This window comes from Nematolebias whitei, chromosome 4, assembly GCF_014905685.2.
Source record: "Nematolebias whitei isolate Nwh7 chromosome 4, NemWhi1, whole genome shotgun sequence".
Taxonomy (NCBI): domain Eukaryota; kingdom Metazoa; phylum Chordata; class Actinopteri; order Cyprinodontiformes; family Rivulidae; genus Nematolebias; species Nematolebias whitei.
This window is the reverse complement of record NC_056501.1, coordinates 34073355-34095893: the sequence shown is the minus strand read 5'-3', so window position 1 is coordinate 34095893 and position 22539 is coordinate 34073355. Positions and strand designations below refer to the sequence as shown.

At 42.2% G+C, this 22539-nt stretch overlaps 2 protein-coding genes across 2 annotated transcripts in view; one reads left to right on the top strand and one right to left on the bottom strand.

Annotated features, from left to right (window-relative positions):
- myot (myotilin) overlaps nt 1-22539 on the top strand; it is a gene marked incomplete at its 5' end in the record, with an annotated part of 91112 nt that overhangs the window by 54214 nt on the left and 14359 nt on the right.
- On the bottom strand, nt 7140-10281 carry hmgn7 (high mobility group nucleosomal binding domain 7). Its single transcript, XM_037675404.1, has 6 exons — nt 10120-10281; nt 9159-9191; nt 9015-9044; nt 8387-8434; nt 8168-8287; nt 7140-8084 (listed from the first exon to the last, which is right to left on the bottom strand). The coding sequence occupies exons 1-6, from the start codon at nt 10132-10134 to the stop codon at nt 8037-8039; spliced, it is 294 nt and encodes a 97-aa protein (XP_037531332.1). The 5' UTR covers nt 10135-10281; the 3' UTR covers nt 7140-8036.

Below are 22539 nucleotides of genomic sequence, written 5' to 3'. Positions count from 1 at the left end.
TATATGTATATATTTATATATATATATGTATATATATGTATATACATATATAGTAGTCCCTCGTTTATCGCGGAGGGAGAAGTGAAAAATTGTCAAGTAGGAATATTAGTACAAGTGGTAGTAGTTTATTTTATATGTATATAATATATAAAATATATATAATGTTTCTAAATTCCAAACACTAACAGAGCACAGAATGTCATGATTTCTGCTCTCTGCTTCCTCTGCTCTTGTCCACCTGCAAGCACTCTTGACTACACCCACTTCGCTCTGCAGGGTGAACAGATGATCATGCACAGAGAACAGCTGATCAGCTGCAGCAGGATGTTTATCCTGTAGCATGGGCTGCACAAAGGTGCAGGGGGAAGCTTTTTCTGCAGCTCTGGACTGCACAAATGTCCACGCCCACCCACTGTGTGGGCCCCACCTAGACTGCATAAATTCTCGCAAGTCCGTGGCTCGGCCCCCTTTTTTCTTCAGCTAACTCACATTGAGAAAAAAAAAAAAAGGGCAAGATGTCCTCCAGCTGAATGATTTGTCTCTGCCAGGGATGCAGCTCAGGCTACATCCTTTCGTCGGACCTGCACCTCATCTGTGAAAGCTGCCTGAGGGCCGTCCATGCCCCCCAAGCCTTGATGGCGCAGGCCTCCTGCCCTTACTGCAGACTTCTCCTAACGGAAGAGAAACAGTGCTGGTTTGAGCTTTTCTCCTCTCTTTCAGGAGAACTGGCAGAGTCCTACCCGCTGGACAGGTTCCTGAACTTCCTCGACGCAAGACAAGACGGATGTGTCCGCCTCTGAAGTAGAGATGGCCAGCAGCCTTGCACCCTCCTCTTGGAGAGACAAAGATGGAGCTGCCGTCAATGGAAGGGCCCCAAGGCATCCAGACCTCCCCCGTCATCCTCCTCCTGGCAATCTGTGCGCTCGTCCACGCGCTGCCGAACATCATCCAGAAAGAGGCGACGGCGTGCAACTTGTCCGTTCCTGGTCAGGCGCTGCCGCCGCCCTCCATCCTCCTGGCGGGAAGATTTGCAGCCCAGCAGCTCAGCTACCGGGACCAGGTCTGGCCTCATTTCCCAGTGGTTTTATCATTTTTGGCGGGTTCCTCCTCAGAATCATTGAAACTGAAGGCACTTGTCTCCAACTTTGCGCCAATTACGAAGGTGGAGGGGCTGATGGACCACGGTTTCCAGGCTGTTTTGTCACTGCAGCCCAGCCTGTCATCTGTGTTCGGAGTAAGAGCAGCACAATACGTCGGGCGGCGTATCATCTCTCCGTCCCCCAGTGACCAACTGACCATGATTCTCACTGACAGGCTCCATCAGTGCACCTTGCAGACAGCAGCGGTGATGAGCAACGTGGCGATGCTAGCTCTTAGCATCTCATGGCCTGCTAAACAGCCGGACTTCTTTGTTGCAGACTTGTACGAGTTCCGCACCATAGCTGACACATCACAAACCTGTGCTCTGCACAGGCAGTCTGCTCTGCTCAAATCATATCCTGGTCGACTGTGCTGCAGAGGCAGATATGGTTAAAAATCTTTTTGTCCATCCCCGACAAAATTAGAAAAGAGTTGCTGCAGGGCCCTATTAGTTCAGACGGACTTTTCAGCCCTCAATTTCAGTCCATCCTGGACCAGCTTCAATCCTCCTCGGACACCATAGAGCAGGTCAGACGACACATGACCCAACCTCCCCCGGACCCCCACTACTTTTGGACGGTTGGACACTGGCAGGAACACAGACTCCATTGTCAGCAGCAGAGACGCTCTACAGCTGCAGCTACATCCTCAGGGTCTCCGGCTGCTACCACGGCCACAGAACATCCTCCAGAACTCCCACAGCAAACCGGTACAAGCAGAGGTCGTCGATTGGTGTATTCCTGGTTTGTTCAGTCCCAGGAGCCACGGAAAAGGCAGCAAAAGAAATGATGCTTTGCGGGGTTTGTGTATGATGATGGTTGTGAAGGTTTTGAAATAAATAAAACATCACTCAAAGAGCAGAATTATTTTTTCTGACAGGAAAAACTGCCCTGTCAATCCTTTTTCTCACACATCCTCCACTCCAGGCAGAAAGGTAAATTCTACACAGACATTTAAAATTAACCAATTCTCCATTCATCATGGTCAGTAACCTTATGAACCCATGGTGAGAACACGCGTTCCCCATGCAGACCTTTTTCCTCCTCCTTCAGCATCCTCTCTCCACCTGACGGTGAAAAGAAATGCTGAGGACAAGCTCTCGGGCATGCCGGATGGTCAGGGTATCTTAAGATGCCGAACCATCCCGGACCTTACTCAGATCAGCTATGAATCCACAGTAAGGACACTCGTTCTGCGTGGGAGCTCTTCTCAGCCGTCAGTCCCCCTCCTCACCTAACGGTGCAGGAGGAAGATGAAGACGAGCCTCCTCCTAAGTGGCGCTCATTTTACTCATCAACTCATTCCACACATCCTCTTCATCCAGCCACAGATGGTCAGTGTGGGAGTGACAGACATCCCTGTCTTCTTCCAAGCACAACACATGCTCATGCTCTCAGAGCGCAGCTCCGCTTGGAGGCATTTGTGTCAGATGTCGAAATGGATGCGCCATTTAATCACAAAGGGCCACACACAACAGTTTGCAGGTGCTCCCCCGAGGTTCTGCAGTGTTCTGGAAACTCGGTTAACATCCCCAGAACAGGGCCAAGTTTTACAGACCAAGCTGAGGGAGCGTCTGATAAAAGACATGGTTTCAGAAGTCACTCCCAAGGAGGAAGAAACCAGCTTTTACTCCCGGTACTTCCTGGTTCCGAAAAAGTCAGAGGGTTTGAGACCCATTCTGGGCCTGTCACTGTTCAATAATTTATTGCAGAGCGACCGTTTTATATGCTGACAATAAAACGTGTGCTCGAATACGTCAGGCGGGGGGGACTGATTCAACTCATGGATTTGAAAGATGCATATTTTCATATCCCAACAATAAAGAAATGACAGAAAATCCCTGCGCTTCTCTTTCAAGGGGGTCAGGTACCATTACAACAGGCTCTCCTTTGGCTATTCACTCGTCCCGCGCACGTTCTCGAAGTGCATGGAAACGGCACTGTATCTGCTCCGCACAACAGGGATGAGGGTTCTCTTTTATCTGGACGATCTGCTTCTCCTGACCCAGTCCAGAGAGGAAGCGGAGACCCAGATGAGCACTCTGGTGTCACATTTGTCTCATCTGGATTTCACAACAAATTGGGGAAAATGCTCAATGATCCTCTCTCAGCTCATCACGTATCTGGGAGTAGACCTGAACTCAGTCACCATGACAGCCTGCTTGTCGCGCCAGAGGAGGGAATCCCTGACATCACTGCTCCAACTAGTCACGGTCCACAAATCGGCAATTGCACTGACATTCATGACGCTGCTCGGGATGATGTCAGTGACTCATGTTGTTGTCCCGCTGGGTTTACGTCACATGAGAAGGCTTTAGAGATGGTTCAATCGTCAACGTCTCGACCCCTATTGCCACAAGTTTCAAATAATTACCCTCAGAAACTCCTGAAAGGGGTTCCCCTGGGCAGCATAACGTCATTCATTTCCATGTTCACGGACGCATCCCTCTCAGGCTGGGGGGGAGGGTGGGGGGATATGTCTGTCCCAGACAGTGGGTGGAACACACGTCTTTCCACATACACATGCTGGAGCTGATTACTGTGTGAAAAGTAATCAAACACTTTGCCCTGATGCTTCGTGATCATCACATGATGGTACACACGGACAACAGAACCACAACAGCCTACATAAATCACCAAGGGGGCGTTCAGTTGGCTCAGCTGGTGGACGCGGCCAGAGAGTTGCTCTGCTGGACACACGAACATCTCCGTTCCATCAGAGCTGTTTACATTGCTGGGGTGCTAAACAGAGGGGCTGATATCATGTCCAGGAGCAGACCTCAGGAGAAGGATTGGTACCTTAACTCGGACCTGACTCTTCAGATTTGGTCCAGATTTGGCAGGGCTAATGTGGATCTAATGGCCACCAGGGAAAGCACTCAATGCAAGCTGTTTTTCTCCCTGAATCTGTGGGACGAGCCCCCACTGGGGGTGAACACGTTAGTAGAAAGAAGAATCCTTGTGCTGGGTGGGTGTGATCCTTAATGATGCTGCATGCTTTACACAGACATCGGCTGTGGTAGATGTCCTGGATGGTGTGGAGACTGCTACCAGTGATGTCCTCTGCTGTTTGCACCACCCTCTGTAGAGCTTTCCTGCTCTGACTTGTGCAGTTCATGTACCACCCTGTGATGCAGCCTGTCACCAGGCTCTCAATGGTGCAACTATAAATGGTGGTGAGGATGCTGGTGTTCGTACCAAACTTTACATTTCCTTATAGGCGAAGCGATCTTACCGTTCATGTAAAATATTTGATATTGTTCTTATAGAAACAATTTCTGAATCTTGTTCATACTGTGTTAATGCTGCATGTTTGTCTCTTGACCCTACAACTGGGTAAGGTTACAGTAGACCCAGAGCCCTGTAAAGAGAGAGGTGCGACACTCTTTGAACTCGCAGATACGCGGTCACGTGGTTCATGCAGCTCTCAATAGTTCCAAACAGCTCATCGCTGTCAGTCAGTTTGAGCGGCTGCTGGCGCAACATAACACAAAAATCGACTTTTCTTACTTTACCTGACGTCTTTTAGTAATTATTGAGAAGTAACGAACAAAATTATTGATTATTTCACAGACTATGCATTTTATCAAAGCATTTTTAGACGCGGCTGATACATTTATCATCAAATTTTAAAGTGAAACAAGATTTTATCATTAAATTTTAGAAGGAAACGAGACTACAAACACATATTTGTTAGAAAAAAAAGTCTATGCAATACAACGATCAATATAGTCATGTCAGTGTTTTATAATGTTACACACGTAAAAAAAGATCAGAGTAACACCTGTTATAAAGATATTTCTGATGTTCTCTGCATGAGAATGCTCCATCTTGTCCTCCATGCAGCAGTTCAGATCTGCTCCAGCTTACCTTAGATCATCTGGATGAATTATTGATTTCTATAGAAGATATTAATTCAACCTTTATTTAAACAGGTTTGTCCCATTGAGCCACGAGGACTCATTTACAAGAGAGACCTGAATATAATTGTTGTATTTGTCGTTTTTTTATGGCAACCAAGTACCTGATAACTGAGTTGATTGTGCTTGTAGCCTGACAACTATTGTAAAATTGTAATTCATTGATTAAAATGTTAATTTAAATGAAACTGTTTCTCGTTAAAATCATAACAGATGACAAAATAAGTGTTAATTGTGCAAAAATAAATTACCAAACAATTTATTATAAAATATGTAAAATGTAAAACAAGCTTTAATAAAGTACTTTTACTGCCATTTATACTGTTTATTAATGACATCATCTCAAGTCAGCAGCAGCACCATCATCATCATCATCATCACAACAACACAAAGTGAGAGCTGTAAATTTAATCTGCACAAACATTTTCAATCAGGGCTCAAAATGTTTAAATGTCAAAGAAATGTACAAGAAAATAAACTAATGTCACTCTACAGGCACATTTAGAGAGAGGACAGTTCACAGAGACACAGTGAGGACGTGTGAGACTGAAGGAGGTTCAACCAGTTGTTCATGGACCAGAACCAGATGAGAAGAACAGCAGAACTTCCACTGCATGTTGACCCATTGACCAGTGATCACTCATGTTGTATGTATTAATCTTAAACTGACCACATCTACTGCATCATCAACAGGAAGTAAAGGGTGATGTGACATAAAAAGAGACCATTGTTTCATCAGTCTCCATGATGACATCCCTCACCTTATCCACAAAGTCCATGGTGTTCTGTATGTGGTGTTCTGAGCTGCCAACTAAAGCATGACTATTATTATCATTATTAAGCATGATTATTGAGCATGCATCAGGAAACTAAGATAACCAGAAATAAACACAGACCATGCATGTTAGGCTGATTGGCAACTCTAAACTGTCTCTAGATGTGAGTGAGAGTGAATGGTTGTTTGTCTCTATGTGTCTCTGTGATGGACTGGAGACCTGTCCAGGGTGTACTCCACCCCTCGCAGTGACTGCTGGATATGGACAGCAGTGACCTCCACGACCTGAAAAGGAAGAAGTGGGTAAAGATGATGAATGGATGAACGTCAAGAATGCCTAAGCTGAGAGTAAACACATACTAACACATTTCCAGATAGAGATCTTGCAAAATAACACGTTATTTACAAAGTACAAGGTTCTAATCAAATCAGCTCTAACTCTGTATTTCATCATCAGATCATTAGTTCAGATCGTACATGTTTAAAAGTCTGACATGAAATGCAGAGGGTTATTATATACGTTCCTTCAATGAATGTTTGGCCTGCAGTTTTATTGCTTTACACAGAACCCCATGCTGTCAGTCAGGTGAGACAACACCTCCATCTAGTGGCAGACAGGTGTCACAGCATGTTACACGGAAGTGATCGACAAAATGGAGCCGGTGCCTCGCCATGACAATGCAGGTCAGAGAAGCCGCATGAAGGCGGAAGAAAGGATTAAAACGAGCGTGGGTCCGTGGAAGGTTCACACCGTGATTCACGACTTAAAAAACAATTAAATGTTTAAAAAAACAGCAAAAAAAACCCTCTCAAATCATGATTCTTCACTGAAAATGACTTTGTAAGGCCGCACGTGTGAGCATGGTTTAAAATGACGTGACAGGACCCAGTTAGTGCTGGAGGCACGTGCACAAAAATACTTTCACTTTGCTCAGGCAGAAGACGTGGACCAGACATGTCTGGCATGTTGAATCAGCTGGTGATCCTTCAGCTTTAGGACATAATCAACAGCATCCACGCACGGTATCAAGTTTAATACAAGTGGAAACAGAAAATAGGAACTTGTGTATTTATAACAAGGATCGTACGGTTGTTCTAAAGGCCTTTGTGTCCTGACTGGAACATTTAACAGCAACAAGTAGGACTTATATGAGGAAATCTTGAACCTGGCTGACTTGACCTCCATCACATTAATGGTCTGATGTGAACCATCTCCCTCGAGGGCGTTCGTTTTGCATTTCAGGCTCCGCTTTTAAAAACGCGGCAAGAATCTTTTTGCCTTAAGAACCAAACCGGAGACGCAGATTCGAGGAAAATTCCCAGGACTTGTTTTTATTAAGAGAATTTCAGAACATAAGAGAGGGACCAGACACCTGCATTTATTAGAGGATTCCAAATTCAATCTTTAAAAAAAAAAAAAAAAAAAAAAAAAAAAAGATAGATAAAAGAAAAAGTGAGCGTTTAGAAAAGCTGACACCACAGCCCAGATGGAGCAGAAGCTGTTTTCTTCCACGCAGGGTCGTCTAGGAGACGGGTCGGAGGCGATCGCTGTTCCCGGAATGTTTCACATGTTCGTCTTCCTCTTTCTTATGGACAACACACTTAAAACACACTTCTTTTTTTGTTTATAACACGATCTCAGTGGAAAACGAGGAGAGGGGGGGGGGGGGAGAAACGAAACAGACCATGAAAAGAAAACGCAAAGGGAACTCACTGCACATTTAGAGGTCTAAAAAGAATCACCCACGTTAAGATGGCCCGTTAATAAAAGATGAACTGTCAGGGGGGGGGAAGATCGACTAATCAGCGGAGGAAGCTGGGACAAAGCGAGGAAGGAGGGGAACAAACAAAGAAAACAACTAAAAACACGGTAATACACGACTCATGACATGGCCGATCCGGCAGGGACACGCTTTCTTTACCAAACAAACCTTGAACAATCATGAAATGCCGTTTAAAAAAGATTTTTAGTGTGGTTTTCTTGCTTGCAGACACCTGATATGACCACTGCACATCTGCAAGGTGCCACTTTCCCAGCGATGCTTTTTGTGCTAAAAATCTGTACGGATACTTATAAAATCATTGATAAAAATATTCATCTGTTAACAATACGCCTTGGAGGGAAACCATGTGAGAGACTCGGGGAGGAAAAGAGCTGGTTTGAGGGCGGGGGTCTGAAGGAGGAAGGTGTGGGCAGTGGTGCTACTCGGACTTGGCCTCCTCCTGGGGCTCCTCGGGGGCCGCCTCCACCTGCGGACGTGAGCAGAAACAAGAAACGAATGAAGCGCTTCTGTCGCCCGGACGTCGTCTCGCGAGCGCGTGCTCAGCGTCACCTCGTTGGTTTTGGCCTCTCCGTTCTCAGAGTGGTTCTCCTCGTTGGCCTCTGCCTCGGCGTTCTCCTTCGCCTTCTTGGTCTTCTTGTCCTCCTTCTTGTCGTTCACAGCCTTTTCTTTCTATTTCGTAATAAACAATAATAGAAAAAAAAAAGTTTTTACGAGACGGACCGGTCAAAGACAACGCGGGGACTTCTCGTCGTTTTCAGCTGCGCTCACCTTCGCCGCCTTCTTGGCTTTTGGTTCTGGTTTTGGAGGGGCCGGTTTCTGAGGAGAGAGGGTTCAACAGAAACGTTCAACTTCTGTTCACTAACAGAATATAGCTCGAGTTTCATCCTAAAACTTGACCATATCGTTGTGTCGAGTAAAAAGACTTCACTCGTTGGTGCTTACGTAACTCCCTAAGAATCCTGAATATGTCGATCACAACAGAGCAAGTAGAAAAGTTTTATAAGTTTGCTTCAAAGCTACATGGATGGTTTCGATGCAAAATACCAGCTCATTCACTTTGTATTGTTATATTGAACAATAATTACCTGCATTTTAAACTTTATATCTCATCTTTATTCAGTTTCTTTTTATATTTGTGGCTGTAACTGGGACCCTGTGGACATAATTTCGTTCCACCTCATGTGATGTAACGACAATAAAACCTACTTGAACTCATATTAATGTACTTTAAGTGTGATTCAAGGTTCTTTTGACGGATTTACCCATTTAGTGTCGTTATAATCCAAGTTGTGTCATTTAATTTCATCACGTCAAAGTAAAACTCGGATAACGACGAGTATTTCTAAACACTTTTCTAGTTTTAAGTGGAGGGTGTTCAGGCGCATCTTTTCCTTACCGCTGATAACCGAGCCGATCTCCTCTGGGGCTGAAATAAACAAAGACTTTCATCACAAGGATTTTATTTGACAAAGGACGGACGTAATAAACATAAAAAAAATATATATATATATATTATGTGTGAAACGTCAGCAACTCTTACCTCCTCCTTTTCTCCTCCTTCTGATCCCTGTGCCTGAAACACACAAACACATCAGGTAAAAAAAACAAGAAAATAAACAATAAACAGCCTTCGTGATGAAAAATGACGTTTACGTTTCACACAATGATCAGTTACGGACTTTCAGGGAAGACTTTCGAGGCGCGGGTGAAAATGAGAACATGTGTCAAACACAGGTGGATTATTTGGGTGAGAGGGAGCAAATGTTTGGTGAAGGTCTGGGTTCAGTGGCGGGCTCTGAGAGTTCAGCCATGCGGGTCTCTGGAGCCACATTGTGAGGGTCCAGGCCCTGCTGGTCCCTCCCCGACACACTTCTTCCTCCCATTCAAAGCATGGAGCTCAGGTTTGAACGCTTGGCGCGGGAGACTCTCAGAAGGGGGAGGAACCTGCCGCGGGGCTCGCGAGCGCCCCCGCGCGGCCGAGCGCCGCCACAGCAGCCGTTTGGAGTCCACGAACAAAGACAGAAAATATATAATTTTAACGCAACGCTGCCGCCAATGTTCGCTTTCGCGGTCGAAACGCGAAGAAGGGGCACCGGAGCATTTTCTGGCGCCGCCGCAGCCTCGTCGGCGGCCGAACGGCGACAAGCGAGCCGTTTGTTCTCGACAGGTCGCGCGACGAAGGTTGGACAAGAGCTGCAAAGCATGGCTGCTGCTTGTGCTTCAGTGCATGGAGCCCGACACTCCGCTCTCAAAAGGACAGCGGCTCGCGCTCAAACGCCGCCTTTTTTTAAGACCGTGGCCGCGCAGGAAAATAAAAATTCCAACACAAAAAAAATTTACATAATATCTGGACAGCAGGCAAAAATTACCAGCGAATAAAAACGCGTATTCGCTGCGTTATAATTAAGTAATGTCTCAGAGGGATGTCTTCCCGGTCGTTTGCATTGGATTAACAGCCGATATCCGCCTCGGAATATTTGTATTACTTTGAGATTACGTACCTTTCTTTTGGGCATGTTGATCTCTTGGAGGTTTTCTTACAAATACGACTAAAAGCTGTTTTCCTCAGTGGGATCAGTGCATGTGAAGACGAGTGTCTCCCCTTATGCTCGGCAGTGTAGTAAACACACTGGAACAGAGAGGAGAGTGGTTGAATGGGGGGAGGGGTGCGGCTAAACGATGATTGATGGGCGCTCGGGCCAATCAGGTGACGCCATTCGGCCCCGCAGAACACTCGGAATTTTGGAGCCGGTGATGTTCTGGGCTCGAATGGCTTCTTCTTGCAGGCAAGAGATGGGAGGAAGCCTACAGAATGGAGAGGCGCACAGTGAGGGCGGAGGCCGCACGGTTGAGCCTGGAGGCTCGCTTTACTCAAGCCCCGGCGACGGGCTGCCGAGCCCCGGCGTACAAAAGCCGTGCATCCCCCTCTAGATCAGCGCAGAACTATCACAATAAATCAGCAACAATATGGCGCCCACTCCTCTAGGACACTTTTTTTTTTTGTCAATCGTTTTTTTTTTTTTTAATTCGTTTCGGTATTAAAAAAAAAAAAAAGTATGTCCTTCTGCAGCAGAGGCCTGCAGGGGGCCACAGAGCCTGTCTAATGAGAAGTGGCTTTGCTGTTACACAAAGAATGGCTATAAAGAAGAAGAAGAATAAAAAAATCACAGCACATTACTTTTTAATCCACTCACACAGAGTGACTGCAGCGTTTACTCTCTGCTGCTCCACAACAATGGGCACAGTCTGGCTCCCAGACAAAAGAGGTCGATGCTGAAATATTCAGACAATATAACCTCGGTGCGTTGCCATCTTGACAGCCCTCGGCGCGCGCGCGCGCGTGCGTGTTGAGCGGAGAGAGAGGAGAAGGGGCGGGGCGGAGGAGGCGGAATGTGGAAGCTGCATCCGCTGCTGAGAACAAGCGTTCTGCAGAGAGAAGTTCTGCGATGCCAAGAGCAGACGTGCAGCTCCCCCGCCTCCGAGTTAGCTGTTGTCATTGTGCAGTTCGTGTTTCCTCCACCTTTCGGCTCCACAGCTGCTCCACCCTCCTGCACAGCACAGCGCGTCTTGTTTTTCGTGGCAGCATCTAACATGGTGATCAAAGTGTACATAGCATCGTCCTCTGGATCCACCTCGGTAAGAGACCAACACAATGCAGGGCTTGTTTACTGCAGCTCTTCAGCTGGATTCATCCACTGCAGGAGGGCTCAGCTGAACTTTCTTGCTGAACTCACCAAACGGCTGTCATCCCTTCACTTTAGGGGCTTGGACCACTGTCTTTGGGAGTTTGGACGCTGGACCCTTTTCTTGAGTTTTGGTAACTTTGTTAGAAAACAGAACAAAGGAAGTCTGAGGCAGGACTTCTCTCTCTCAGCTGTGGTTCGTCACATTGCTTCCTGAAGTGACGAATGAAAAAGTAAGCTGCAAGTAGGAAAGGTATGCAGAAAAACATTAGACTTAAGATGCTGGTCTGTGGGACCCAGTGGTGTAGTCTACACTTTTGTACTGGGTATACTGTGCTTAGAAAGAAAAGCACACCGGTTAGTTCACAATGCAATCGTTAATTCTTTTTGATTTTCAGGGGTGCAGTTTTCTTGCCGATCACGATCTCTAAAAAGCACGATCTGCCGATACAGATTTAGTTTTCTAAGCGACACTGTCAGGCGTTGTAAGGTCACAATGCACCTTCAATTTTCCAGTCTTGTTGTATTGACAATCATATCCTAGAACAATATCCTAGAACAATACAAACTTGTTTTAACTGTCCATGAGGTAGTGCTCTGAAATATAAATGAAGTTTAGACAATTGTTGTTAAAACTACAAAAAAAATCGGTTTCTCGTGTAAGTATCGGCCGATTTCCAATCTCCCAAAATTAAGGAAATCGGTGCACCCCTATTTTTTTTAGTGTTATTTGTACTCATATTGAACATTTCGAAGTTTCTCTGATGCTTTTATTTGAATAAATGAAGAAAAACTTTGTACAACAGTTGGCTTTGTATTAAAAACTTGTAGAATTTGTAAAACAGTATCACAGCAAAACAGGTTCCAGTATTAAGTAATAAGTACAGAAGTATTAATTATACAAAAAAAATAGGTTGAACCGACTCAGTGTGTTTATAAAATGTTCCAAATGTGTTGACGGTGACACGAGCCCATGTCATGTTTCATTGTCAGTGATACGTGACGTGAACATGTGTCACTGGACACTTTTACGTGGGTATACTGAAATTCCCAAGCTTTTCTAGTAGGTATACTCCGAATACCCACGTATCACATATTTGACTACACTACTGATGCCAGTGCTGGGACTTTTATGTAGGAGGGGGCAAGCTTGGATCTGACTTGTTAAATGTTTATTTCCCGTTTGTGCAGCTCTTAGAATAACTGGCTTTAGACTAAAGTTTCTTACAGAGTGGAGAGGAATGATTGTCCCCCCCCCCCCCCCCCTTTAGACAAGCAGCTGCAGCACACCAATGGTTTTAGACCAGCTGAGGTCTTGGATTGACCTAGACACACATTGTGTTAATTTTGCAGGTGAAATTTCACCATATTTGTAACTACTGCAACAAAGCATCCAGTATATAGCATTCAACATGAAGAACTGGATTTTATAGACATCTTGCTTTAGGGGTGCCAAAGAGCTGAAGCACCTTACAGTTTAGTTTCATTTCCATCACAATTTTTGTTATGGCTTTGAAGGGGGGGGGGGGGGGGCGCAAATTATGCATCAAGACAGTCGGCTCAGACGGTGTGCTATGATTTTGGGTAGTGGTATGTCGTACTTTGTGAACATTTGCCCCAAACTTTGGAAAATAGACAACAGTGGGATTTTGGCTGAATCAGGTGAGAACACCCGGCCTTCTTTAGAGCTCCCACTGTGGCAGTATCGCCGATAATTTCAAAGGGTCACAGAAAGTTTGAGTTTGCAAGACTGAACTGGTGTTTTGGTTCCTTTTACGTTTTTGCACAGTCACTGTGATTATGTTTGCGGTATTTTCCATTGGATGTTCAGTTGAGTTGGTGATGGCACTACATTTATAACAAAACGTTCTAATCTTTTGCTCTTCTCACTCCCACAATTTGGAAATGTACAAATTATACAAGAAAACGTCTCGACTCTTGGTATGCTCTTGAATTCCCTCAGACTCCCACAGACTTTAGTTATCGTTTACCTCAAATATCTTCAAAGCTGTAAGTGAGTGTCTTTTTAACATCATACATAAAATACAAGCATCAAACTTGGCATGTTTTACTATCAAAAGTTTTCCGCCGCTCATGATTCAAGATTTTTTAAGCTGCGACTTGTACTTTGTGCACAGTGACCGCATGCTCCAGGCTTGCTTTTCACTTTGCTTCCCTCTGTCGCTTACATTGATGTCACTGAGTGAGAGACAAGTGTGTGGTTACCACGGTGATTGTAAAAAGACGATGACAGCAGCTTGAACATTTCATTTGGTCTTATACAGTTGATATAACAAAATGTGGTTAGTATAGTTTGTGTCACGTGCTGTTTGTCATTTAGATCTCGTGAGAACTGCCCCTTGCAGATCTGCTTGTATTTACAGCGCACATGCAGATGAAACTTTGTAAGCACAGAGCCTCTTTTTGTTCAGGCTGCACTGAGTGACTGTATTCCAGCGACAGTAGGTGACATTTACAGAAACACGGAAGGAGCCTACAGGATGGGAGCTTTCTGCAGAGTCAGAGTGGGCAGAGTTCAGAAGTATGCTGTCAGTGTGCGGGAGAATTTCAGTGCATTACCTTTCATCGACCTGCCTTTGGTAAAGTCAGCTGGAAGAAGATGGCTTGATGCACTCGTGTGCACGAATGTTCATGAAATCTTTAGTGGTTTTACGCTCAATACACTTGATTCACAGAAGCATGATCACAACCTTTACTTTTACATTTATTTTGTATTTCATTCTGATCTGTTGTACTTTGATGATTTTACTTTGTTAAATTACAGCGCGTAAATACTGGGTCTGACTCAACATTTTCATTGTATTATTGTCCGCCCGTCATGGAGCCATTGGAAGTACCGTCCGTTCGGTTCACCTTGTGAGCTGGATAACTTGAAAAATAAGCAAGTGCCGACTTCCATTTTGGTGTCTGACTCCATGTAGGGGATGTTAAAAATTGGGTTGCCATGCCAACATCCAAGATGGCCATCGCCATATGTACATGTAAACTGGCCACTCCAGTCATTTCAGGGAAAAATGATTTCAACTTTTCATGTCGCTTAAAAGTTTCCATCCATCCATCCATTATCTTTACCCACTTATTCCATTTTGGGTCACGGGGGTCGCTGGTGCCCATGTCCAGCAATCACTGTTCGAGGGGCGGGGTACACCCTGGACGGGTCGCAAGTCCATCACAGGGCCACATAGAGACAAACAACCATTCACTCTGTCACTCACACCTAGGGACAATTTAGAGTTACCAATCAGCCTAACATGCATGTTTTTGGTCTGTGGGAGGAAACCGGAGCACCCGGAGAAAACCGACGCATGCACGGAGAGAACATGCAAACTCCACCCAGAAAGGCCCCTGGACCGGGGTTTGAACCAGGGACCTGCTTGCTGAGAGGCAGCAGCTCTACCAGTTGCGCCACCGTGCTGCCCGCTTAAAAGTTTAGTTTCTTCAAATGATTTGGGGGGCAAAGGTTAACCTATGGTAACCAAGGCCACCATAGGTTACTTACAAATCTACACACTCGCCAGGATCTGTCACTTTGCGCCACCTCAGACTGTAAGTTACCACTGAAATAAGGTTATTCATTCAAATCTTTATCAACAAAGATGTAATGTAATACGTACAGTACATTTAGTCCTTGACAATCTATATTACTGAAGAGCAGATTTCTTGCTTTTTATTATTGGTCAGTAATACAAGAATCTTAATCCAATAGTTTAATTCTCAGATATCATCTACAGCAAACTACAGAATGTGTGTTAGAAAGAAGATTTAGTGTGTATACACTGAATGGTGAAGCATGAAGGATTGTGAGGAGGTTAAGATGTGGATGGATGTGCAGACTGGAGCATTGTAGCCTAATGTACCGCTAGATAGCTTTAGGCTTTAGTTTGATGGAGAATAGAAACTGTCAGAAACTGAAACAGAGGAGGCACAAAGGGTGAGAAAACTTTATTGCCTCAATAAAATCTAACTGTGAAACACTTCAGAGTGATGTCATCAAGGAACATTCAACAACTGATCAGCGGACATATCCAGCCATACATGTACTTCATGTTCGAACAGTTCAAAAAGTAACAAGAATCGGTGTACTGTAGTTTGGATACCTTTGGCTTCTAGCTAGCATTTTGCACCTTTTAGCTTTTGCTACATGTAGTTCTCTGTAGTTCTCACCACTGTCTTCAAAGCAAAGGTGGCATCTGGTGCTCTTTCTTGGCACAAAACCATTTTGCTGCTCACAAATAGTCACTTCTTGTCTAAGTCTAGCTTCCACAACTCTCTCCCAGATCTTCATTGACTTAATTCCCCTCTAGTTACTGCAGCTCTGTACATCACCCTTGTTCTAAAATACAGGGGGCACCAGCACACTTCCCCATTCATCAGGCAGTTTCTCTCCTAAAATGCCATTGAGTTATTGAATGGTAAATGGACTGTACTTATATAGCGCCTTTCTATCTTATTGAGATACTCAAAGCACTTTACACTACAATCTGTGTCCTCATTTACCCATTCATACACTCTACTAGATCTCTACAAAGCTAATAGAACAAATTATTCTAAAGAGATAGTGATTTATCACATTCATACACCGATGGGACACACATCGGAGGCAATGAGGGGTTCAGTGTCTTGCCCAGGGACACTTGGGCATGTGACTGCTGTGGGGTTCGAACCCCCAACTCTTACATTGGAGGACGACTGCTCTAACCACTCAGCCACAGCCACCCTTGAGTTAAAATCCTCACTGCCATCTCGCCAAGACATTTCCAAACCTCCACTGGTATGTCACCAGGTCCTACTGCCTTTCCCTTCTTCGTCCTCTTCAAAGCTTTCCGAAGTTCAATCTCACTAATCTTTCGTACTTCCTGGTCCACAGTTTTTTATGACCGCAACTCCTTTTTCCCTTTCACTCTCTTCAGCGCACAGTCATATAACAGAAAAAATGCTTCTGTTGCTGTTTGGGTTTGTCAGGCACAAAGTGACAATAGACAGGTGTAAGCTGCTCGTCATCATTTCTCTGAAACTCTCCACACAAAAGTACAAAAATAGAGTTTTTAACAATTTCACCAATATTTCTATTTGAATGTGTTGGGCAAGTTTGAATTGAGCAGAATTTTTCAGATTTTTAAAAATATTAGGAGTGTAATTAAGGCTTGGTTGGTTGGAAAGTTTGTTTTGGACGTATCAAGATGTGTTTTGTATGTCTGGAAGCTCCACTTTCAAGGTTGTCTGAGACTTGCTGCACATTTTTTGACTTTTGAACCGTAACTTAATGACAGGCGGCACAGACGATCAACACAACATGGTCGCTTGTTGTCGTCGCTAGTGGAAGAGCTGCCGTCACTGTATTTTCACAGTGTTTAAATTATGGTCGGAAAGTCAGTGTCGTGTCTCCAGGCTCTAGTTAGTGTCACTTTCAACATGTTAAAAATCAAACTGTATTATAGTGAAGGCCTGTTTCACTCCTTGAAAAATGCATGTCTCCCCACCTTTCATGTCAGTTTTAAACAGTAGTCGTTTTATGGTGAGAAATTAGTTCAAGCTGTTTTTAGTCAAAGCTTAAAAAGGATGTTTTCACACTATTACACAATCTGTTAGCTCTCTGAGTGTGTGTCAGGGATGACTCTCAGCTACTACCATGCCTTATTTGAGCTCAATTTCTCTAAAACGGACTGAATTATAGTGTTTTGTAAGGTCAACTGGCTGTGTTTCAGTCTTGGTTGAGTTTAGACATTAATCAGTTGCAGAGGTATGTCCAATGATTAATTTGTGAACGTTTCAGTGAAAGCCATCCAGTGGTTTATGGGATATTTTGCTAGCAGACAGACATGTTTGACTTTAGTAGTTAAAGACAAAGTTGTAAACAAGTGATAAAGATCTTGCCAAATCTGTTAACGTATCGGTGTTAGTGTTGAGGATCTCTCTCAGCTACTGCCAAGCCGTTTAGCTCAGTGTCTGTAAAATATTGACAGAGTTATGGCTAATTTTGTGTTTGTTAAGTTAGCTGTGGTGGCCATTTTGAATCAGGTTGACTTCAAAAACAAATCATTTCTAGATGTACGTCTAATGATTACTTTGTGAGCGTTTCATAAAAATCCTTCCAGTGGTTCATGAGATGCTGTATTTTACTAACAAACACATAAACACAGACACAATTATGCAATCCCCTGCCACGCATGGCGGCCGGTAACAACTGCGTTAGTTGAAAGCGTTTCTTCCATAAGTGGTATCTGTGGGGGAGTATTTTACCTCGGCACGTTGACTCTCCATTTGAGAAGCAAACAAGGTTTTTCCCTATAATGAATGCATGCAAATGCCATGCACACCTGCAGCAGCACACTGGGACTGGAGCACGGCCAACTGAAAAGGGAAATTTTGTCTCTTTACAAAAGGCAAAACATTTACCATTCACTTCATTTTCATTCCTGCACATCCTTGTTGCCACGGTACATGTACCGAGTAATAACTTGTGAGTCTGTCCTCGTGTACAAAGTGTGTTTGTACTCATCTTACTCAGTGTGTTAGAGTCTAAAAGTCAGGCTGGATTTATTTTTTACGGTAGTTGTGACTGAGTGAGTCATTCACTTGGTGTAACGGGTGATTCTGTTGAACTTTTATGGTTGTTTCAGCTTTTAGGCGCTGTATGAGATTCAGCCAGAGTGCCAGTGCAGACAGAGCTCTTTTGTGACAGTGCTGTAAATACTGATTGAGCTGAGGACTGGGTGGAGGCGATTGTTGGTGGTGGCATTCCAATGACTGTTTACAGCCACACACACACACACACACACACCATGGTTTGCTTATGTCCAAATTGGGGGCGCATATTTTAACTACCTACCTTAGGGGACACCCCTTTCTGAATGGGTTAGGGACAAACTGCTATGTGATTTTTTTTACTCTAAATTTACAGAAAACAAATGTCACCTGAAAATTTTGTTTAAATCCTTTTTTGATAAAATTATTTTTTGCCTTCACATTGGGGACCAGGGAATTTTTAAGTCCACTTTGGGGACTTGAGTTTTACACAGATACACAAACTGATTAAAGTCACCTTTGGGTACCTTATATCCCTTTGGGGACTTTAATTCAATTCAGTTCAATTCAGTTAATTTATATAGCACCAAATCACAACAAAGTTGTCTCAGGATGATTTACAGGAACATTCACATACATAGAAAAGCCAATTAGTAAAGTTCTTCATCTAAGAAAGTTTTATACAGTTTTACACAGATACACAAACTGATTAAAGTCACCTTTGGGTACCTTAAATCCCTTTGGGGACTAGTCATTGTTTTATCTACAGCTATTTCAAAACATATGTAATATGAACAAAACAGTGTACTACAAATATGCAACCTTGTATTAGTTTATATTGACCTGGCCAGTTGTTCTCGACTTTTGAATTGGGGAAACCTTGCCTAATACAACCCTAAAAGAAATGTTGCACAATATACTGTACAAGCAGCAATGCAAATGTGAAGACATACAGAAAGTACTCTAGATCATCAAGATTAAAATTTCCTTTTATCTTTAAGAACTCTATTGTTTAGCTTTGTGCCAAAAGTAGTTTTTATTTTACTTTAATTTGGTTCATAGATCTGTTATCCAGTCTGAAGTTAGATAATCTGCACAAACTCAAAGACCACTGTTTGAACCAATTCTGAGCCACTTCTGTTAATGTGTGATCAACTCTGTTTTAGTTCACACAACATACTGACATAGTTGGGCCTCTGACATTGATGTTTTACATTTTACTTCTGCTCAAGCACAGCACTTGCATATGATTTTTTAATTGAATATTTATTTATTGAATATGTTTACAAGATGTTTTCCCAAAAAAGTATTCTTCTATATCACCCTCTTGAAATATTTTTTTTTCAATAAATAAAAATCATAAATAAATGTATTTTCATTTTTTATATATATAAATTCTTCCTAATTTTTTGTAGTTTAATTTTTTTAACTAGTGACCAGCCTATTGGATTTTATGGACCTGCTTCAGGCTACAGATGATTGGTTAAATCACTATGTTTTATATATCAAAATATTTTTTCAAAATGTTTAACAAATTTATAGTCTTATTTCAGATTTGTTTAGTATTAAATCATGTGTAATTTGAGACTTAATGTCAGCCCAAGAAATACAAGCAAAAGAAAAATAATTCCAACAATAAAATGCTTAGTAACTTTTTACTAAATTTCAGAACACTGTTGAAATGCTCTGCAGTTCAAATAAACATTGGAAAAGAGCATGAGTCATCAGGACAGGCTTTGAGCAACAAAAATACACTTTCACTGGCTAAAAAGTGTTTTGTATTCAACATATTCATTTCAAGTATTACATCAAAACAAAAACTACAATCATTATTTGGCACACAATTCAATTCACACATTCAATTTTTGATACATTTTTTTTAACACCAGTCTAGTTTCAGTCCTTAAGTGCATAGGGTTCTGCATTGACGCAAGTGTCTTTACCAACAAATAAAAAGATAGTCTAATAACTTTTGAGGTAATTTTCAGTGAAATTGTTATGAATAGTTAGTACCTTGTCAGCTGTGACATCCATCATAGAGCACAAAGTATGTAGAAAATAGATGTCTTTGTCAAGGCTAGGCAAATGGTTAACAAACAAGGTGTTTTTTTATTCTATAAAACAACTTTCTCAAAAACAACACACTTGTGTCAAAGAATGCTACATTACTTAATATTAAACCCTTAAACTTTTGGATGGCACCATTTTTTGTTAATAAAGTTTGTCACTTTATTCTCAGTTGATGTCCATATTACTATGCCTATGTTTGTGTGCAGAGCATAGATAGACCATGCATATACTACTGATGCGAAGGCTGCTGAATGTATTATTCTACCAGAAGATGAGCAAACTTTTGGACTGACTAAACGTACTTATCAGTCAGATTGATACATTTGCCACTTCATCATTACAGGCAAATAAAAGTTTATGCTCAGCATACAAACTGAAAAACTGTCATGCAAAAGTGCATTGAATTTAATTAACTAATGCAAATTCTTTCACATCTGTGTGTTATTTTTGAGGAAGTAGTTTTGCAAGTCTGAAAAAGAAAAAAGAAAAACTGGTACTCATTTGGCTACCCAGTAGCCTAATCCAGATGAAGACATAAGTCTTTCTCCATACTCTGTGATCCATGACTGATGTTTCAGCAAATAAGATACCAACTATTGAAAACTATTTTGACACATTATCACTTCAAAAAATGTTCAGATGATCCCTTTTCTGCTCAAACCTCAAATATTACATCAAGAAAAGCAGCAGAGAAGAAAGAGGAGGAAAAAGTGCTATCATTAAAAAAATCTACTTACTTGATTAAATTTAATACAACATGTCAAAATGTCTAAACTAGGCTGAAAATCACAAACTATAATAATTCTTTGGCACAAGCCAGTCTCTTCAAGGCAGTGATCCGGTTTCTGACAATTTTTTACCCAGTCCAGTTTCTGTCCTCAAGTACATTTGGCTCTGCTTGATGCACTGAAGGAAGTGTATTTTCTGAGGTACCTTGCATGTGTGGACGAAATTCATCATGTGTTTTTCAACCGCACGAACCTCTGTGTCTTCCCACTTATGTTTAGCATTCCCCCAGTTGCCTGTGAAGAACAAATGTAAAGACCATACCATTTTAAAAAAATCAGTGTTTATCTAAAACATAGATGGCATACATTACTTCAGAACACTGCAAAAGCTGTGTATAAAAATATTGTATTCATGTTAAGAAAACCCCCACCCTACATTAGATTTAGAAGGGGTTTGGACAAAATGGATTCACAGTTGAATATTCAAATATTTTTACTAAATTACTAGAACTGTAGTCAATAGGTAGAAAGAAATTGTTGATGAAGATGATCATCATCATTGATGCTTCTGTCTGGTATCAGTTTATTGTAATTTTTCTCTAAGAATTCAATTGCAGCTCACATGAGGCAGAGAGGTGACAGCATGCTTGCAAAATGTAATACGTCTGCATATTTATAATATTTGTTTTTCAATTATCCTGTTTTTTTTCAATTCAATTCAGTTTATATAGCACCAAGTCACAGCAGAAGTCATGTCAGGGCACTGAACAGAAACATTCATATATAAAAATAATAATTCAACACTATTTATCTGAGGAGCAGACCGTTTAAGTTTAACTCCATTGCAGAACTCTCATCTTGAGCAAGCACAAAGGTGACAGTGGTAAGGTAAAACTCCCTCATGAGGAAGAAACCTTTATTAGAACCAGGCTCGGGACATGCAACATCTGCTTTAACCAGCTGGGTTTGGTAGGAACAGGAAGGAGGAACAGATACATAATGGCAGGTTAAGAATCACATGATAGAAATAGTATCAAATGAAAACTATTCAATTTTAACAATTCATTTTAAGAAATTAGGTCAATTTGTCCTCCAGTAGTCTAAGCCTATGGTAGCATAACAAGCCAACCCTAACTATAGGATTTGTAAAAAAGGAAAGTCTTAAGACTAGTCTTAAAACCAGACAATCTGTCAGTCTCATGGACAGAAACTGGAAGTTAGTTCCACAAGAGAGGAGCCTGATAACTTCCTCCCATTCTGCTTTTAGAAACTCTTAAGAACCATGAGTAAGCCTTCAGTGTGAGAGCTAAGTGCTCCATTAAGAAAATATGGAACAATAAGATCTCCAACATAAGATGGAGCTAGGTTGTTAAGGGCATTAATTTAATTTATTTATTTAAATTAGGACAATACAACATGTCAGCAGTTAGCATCAATGTAAATATGCTAGAGTTAGCACAACAGCTAATTTTCATTCGTTGTCCTATGGCAAGAACAAGAAACAGCCCGCACAAAGAGTAGAGAATAATACAAACATCACCTACTGTACATAATACAACATGAAATTATAATAAAGATATGATGCCATAACAAAATAGACAATTATCTACATATGAGTGCACCTCTGGTTAGTTCTCAGTCAACATTTCAAAGAGTTTATAGATTAGAAGTAAGATTTTAAATTAAATTTTGGACTTGACAGGGAGCCAATGGAGAAAAGCCAATACTGGATAGATATATCTCCTACTAACTCCAGTTAAGACTCTGGCAGCATCATTTTGGATTAACTGAAGACTTTTTAAATAAGCTTTTCACACATACACACACACACACATATACATATATACATATATATATATATACACATATATATATATATATATATATATATATA

Bases quoted from the DNA above. Each gene is read 5' to 3' on its own strand.
- hmgn7 (XM_037675404.1), bottom strand. The intron at 9,045-9,158 runs GTAAGAGTTGCT...TGTTTATTTCAG, and splicing joins AAGGAGGAGAAAAGGAGGAG to CCCCAGAGGAGATCGGCTCG. The intron at 8,288-8,386 runs GTGAGCGCAGCT...ATTACGAAATAG, and splicing joins AAGCCAAGAAGGCGGCGAAG to AAAGAAAAGGCTGTGAACGA.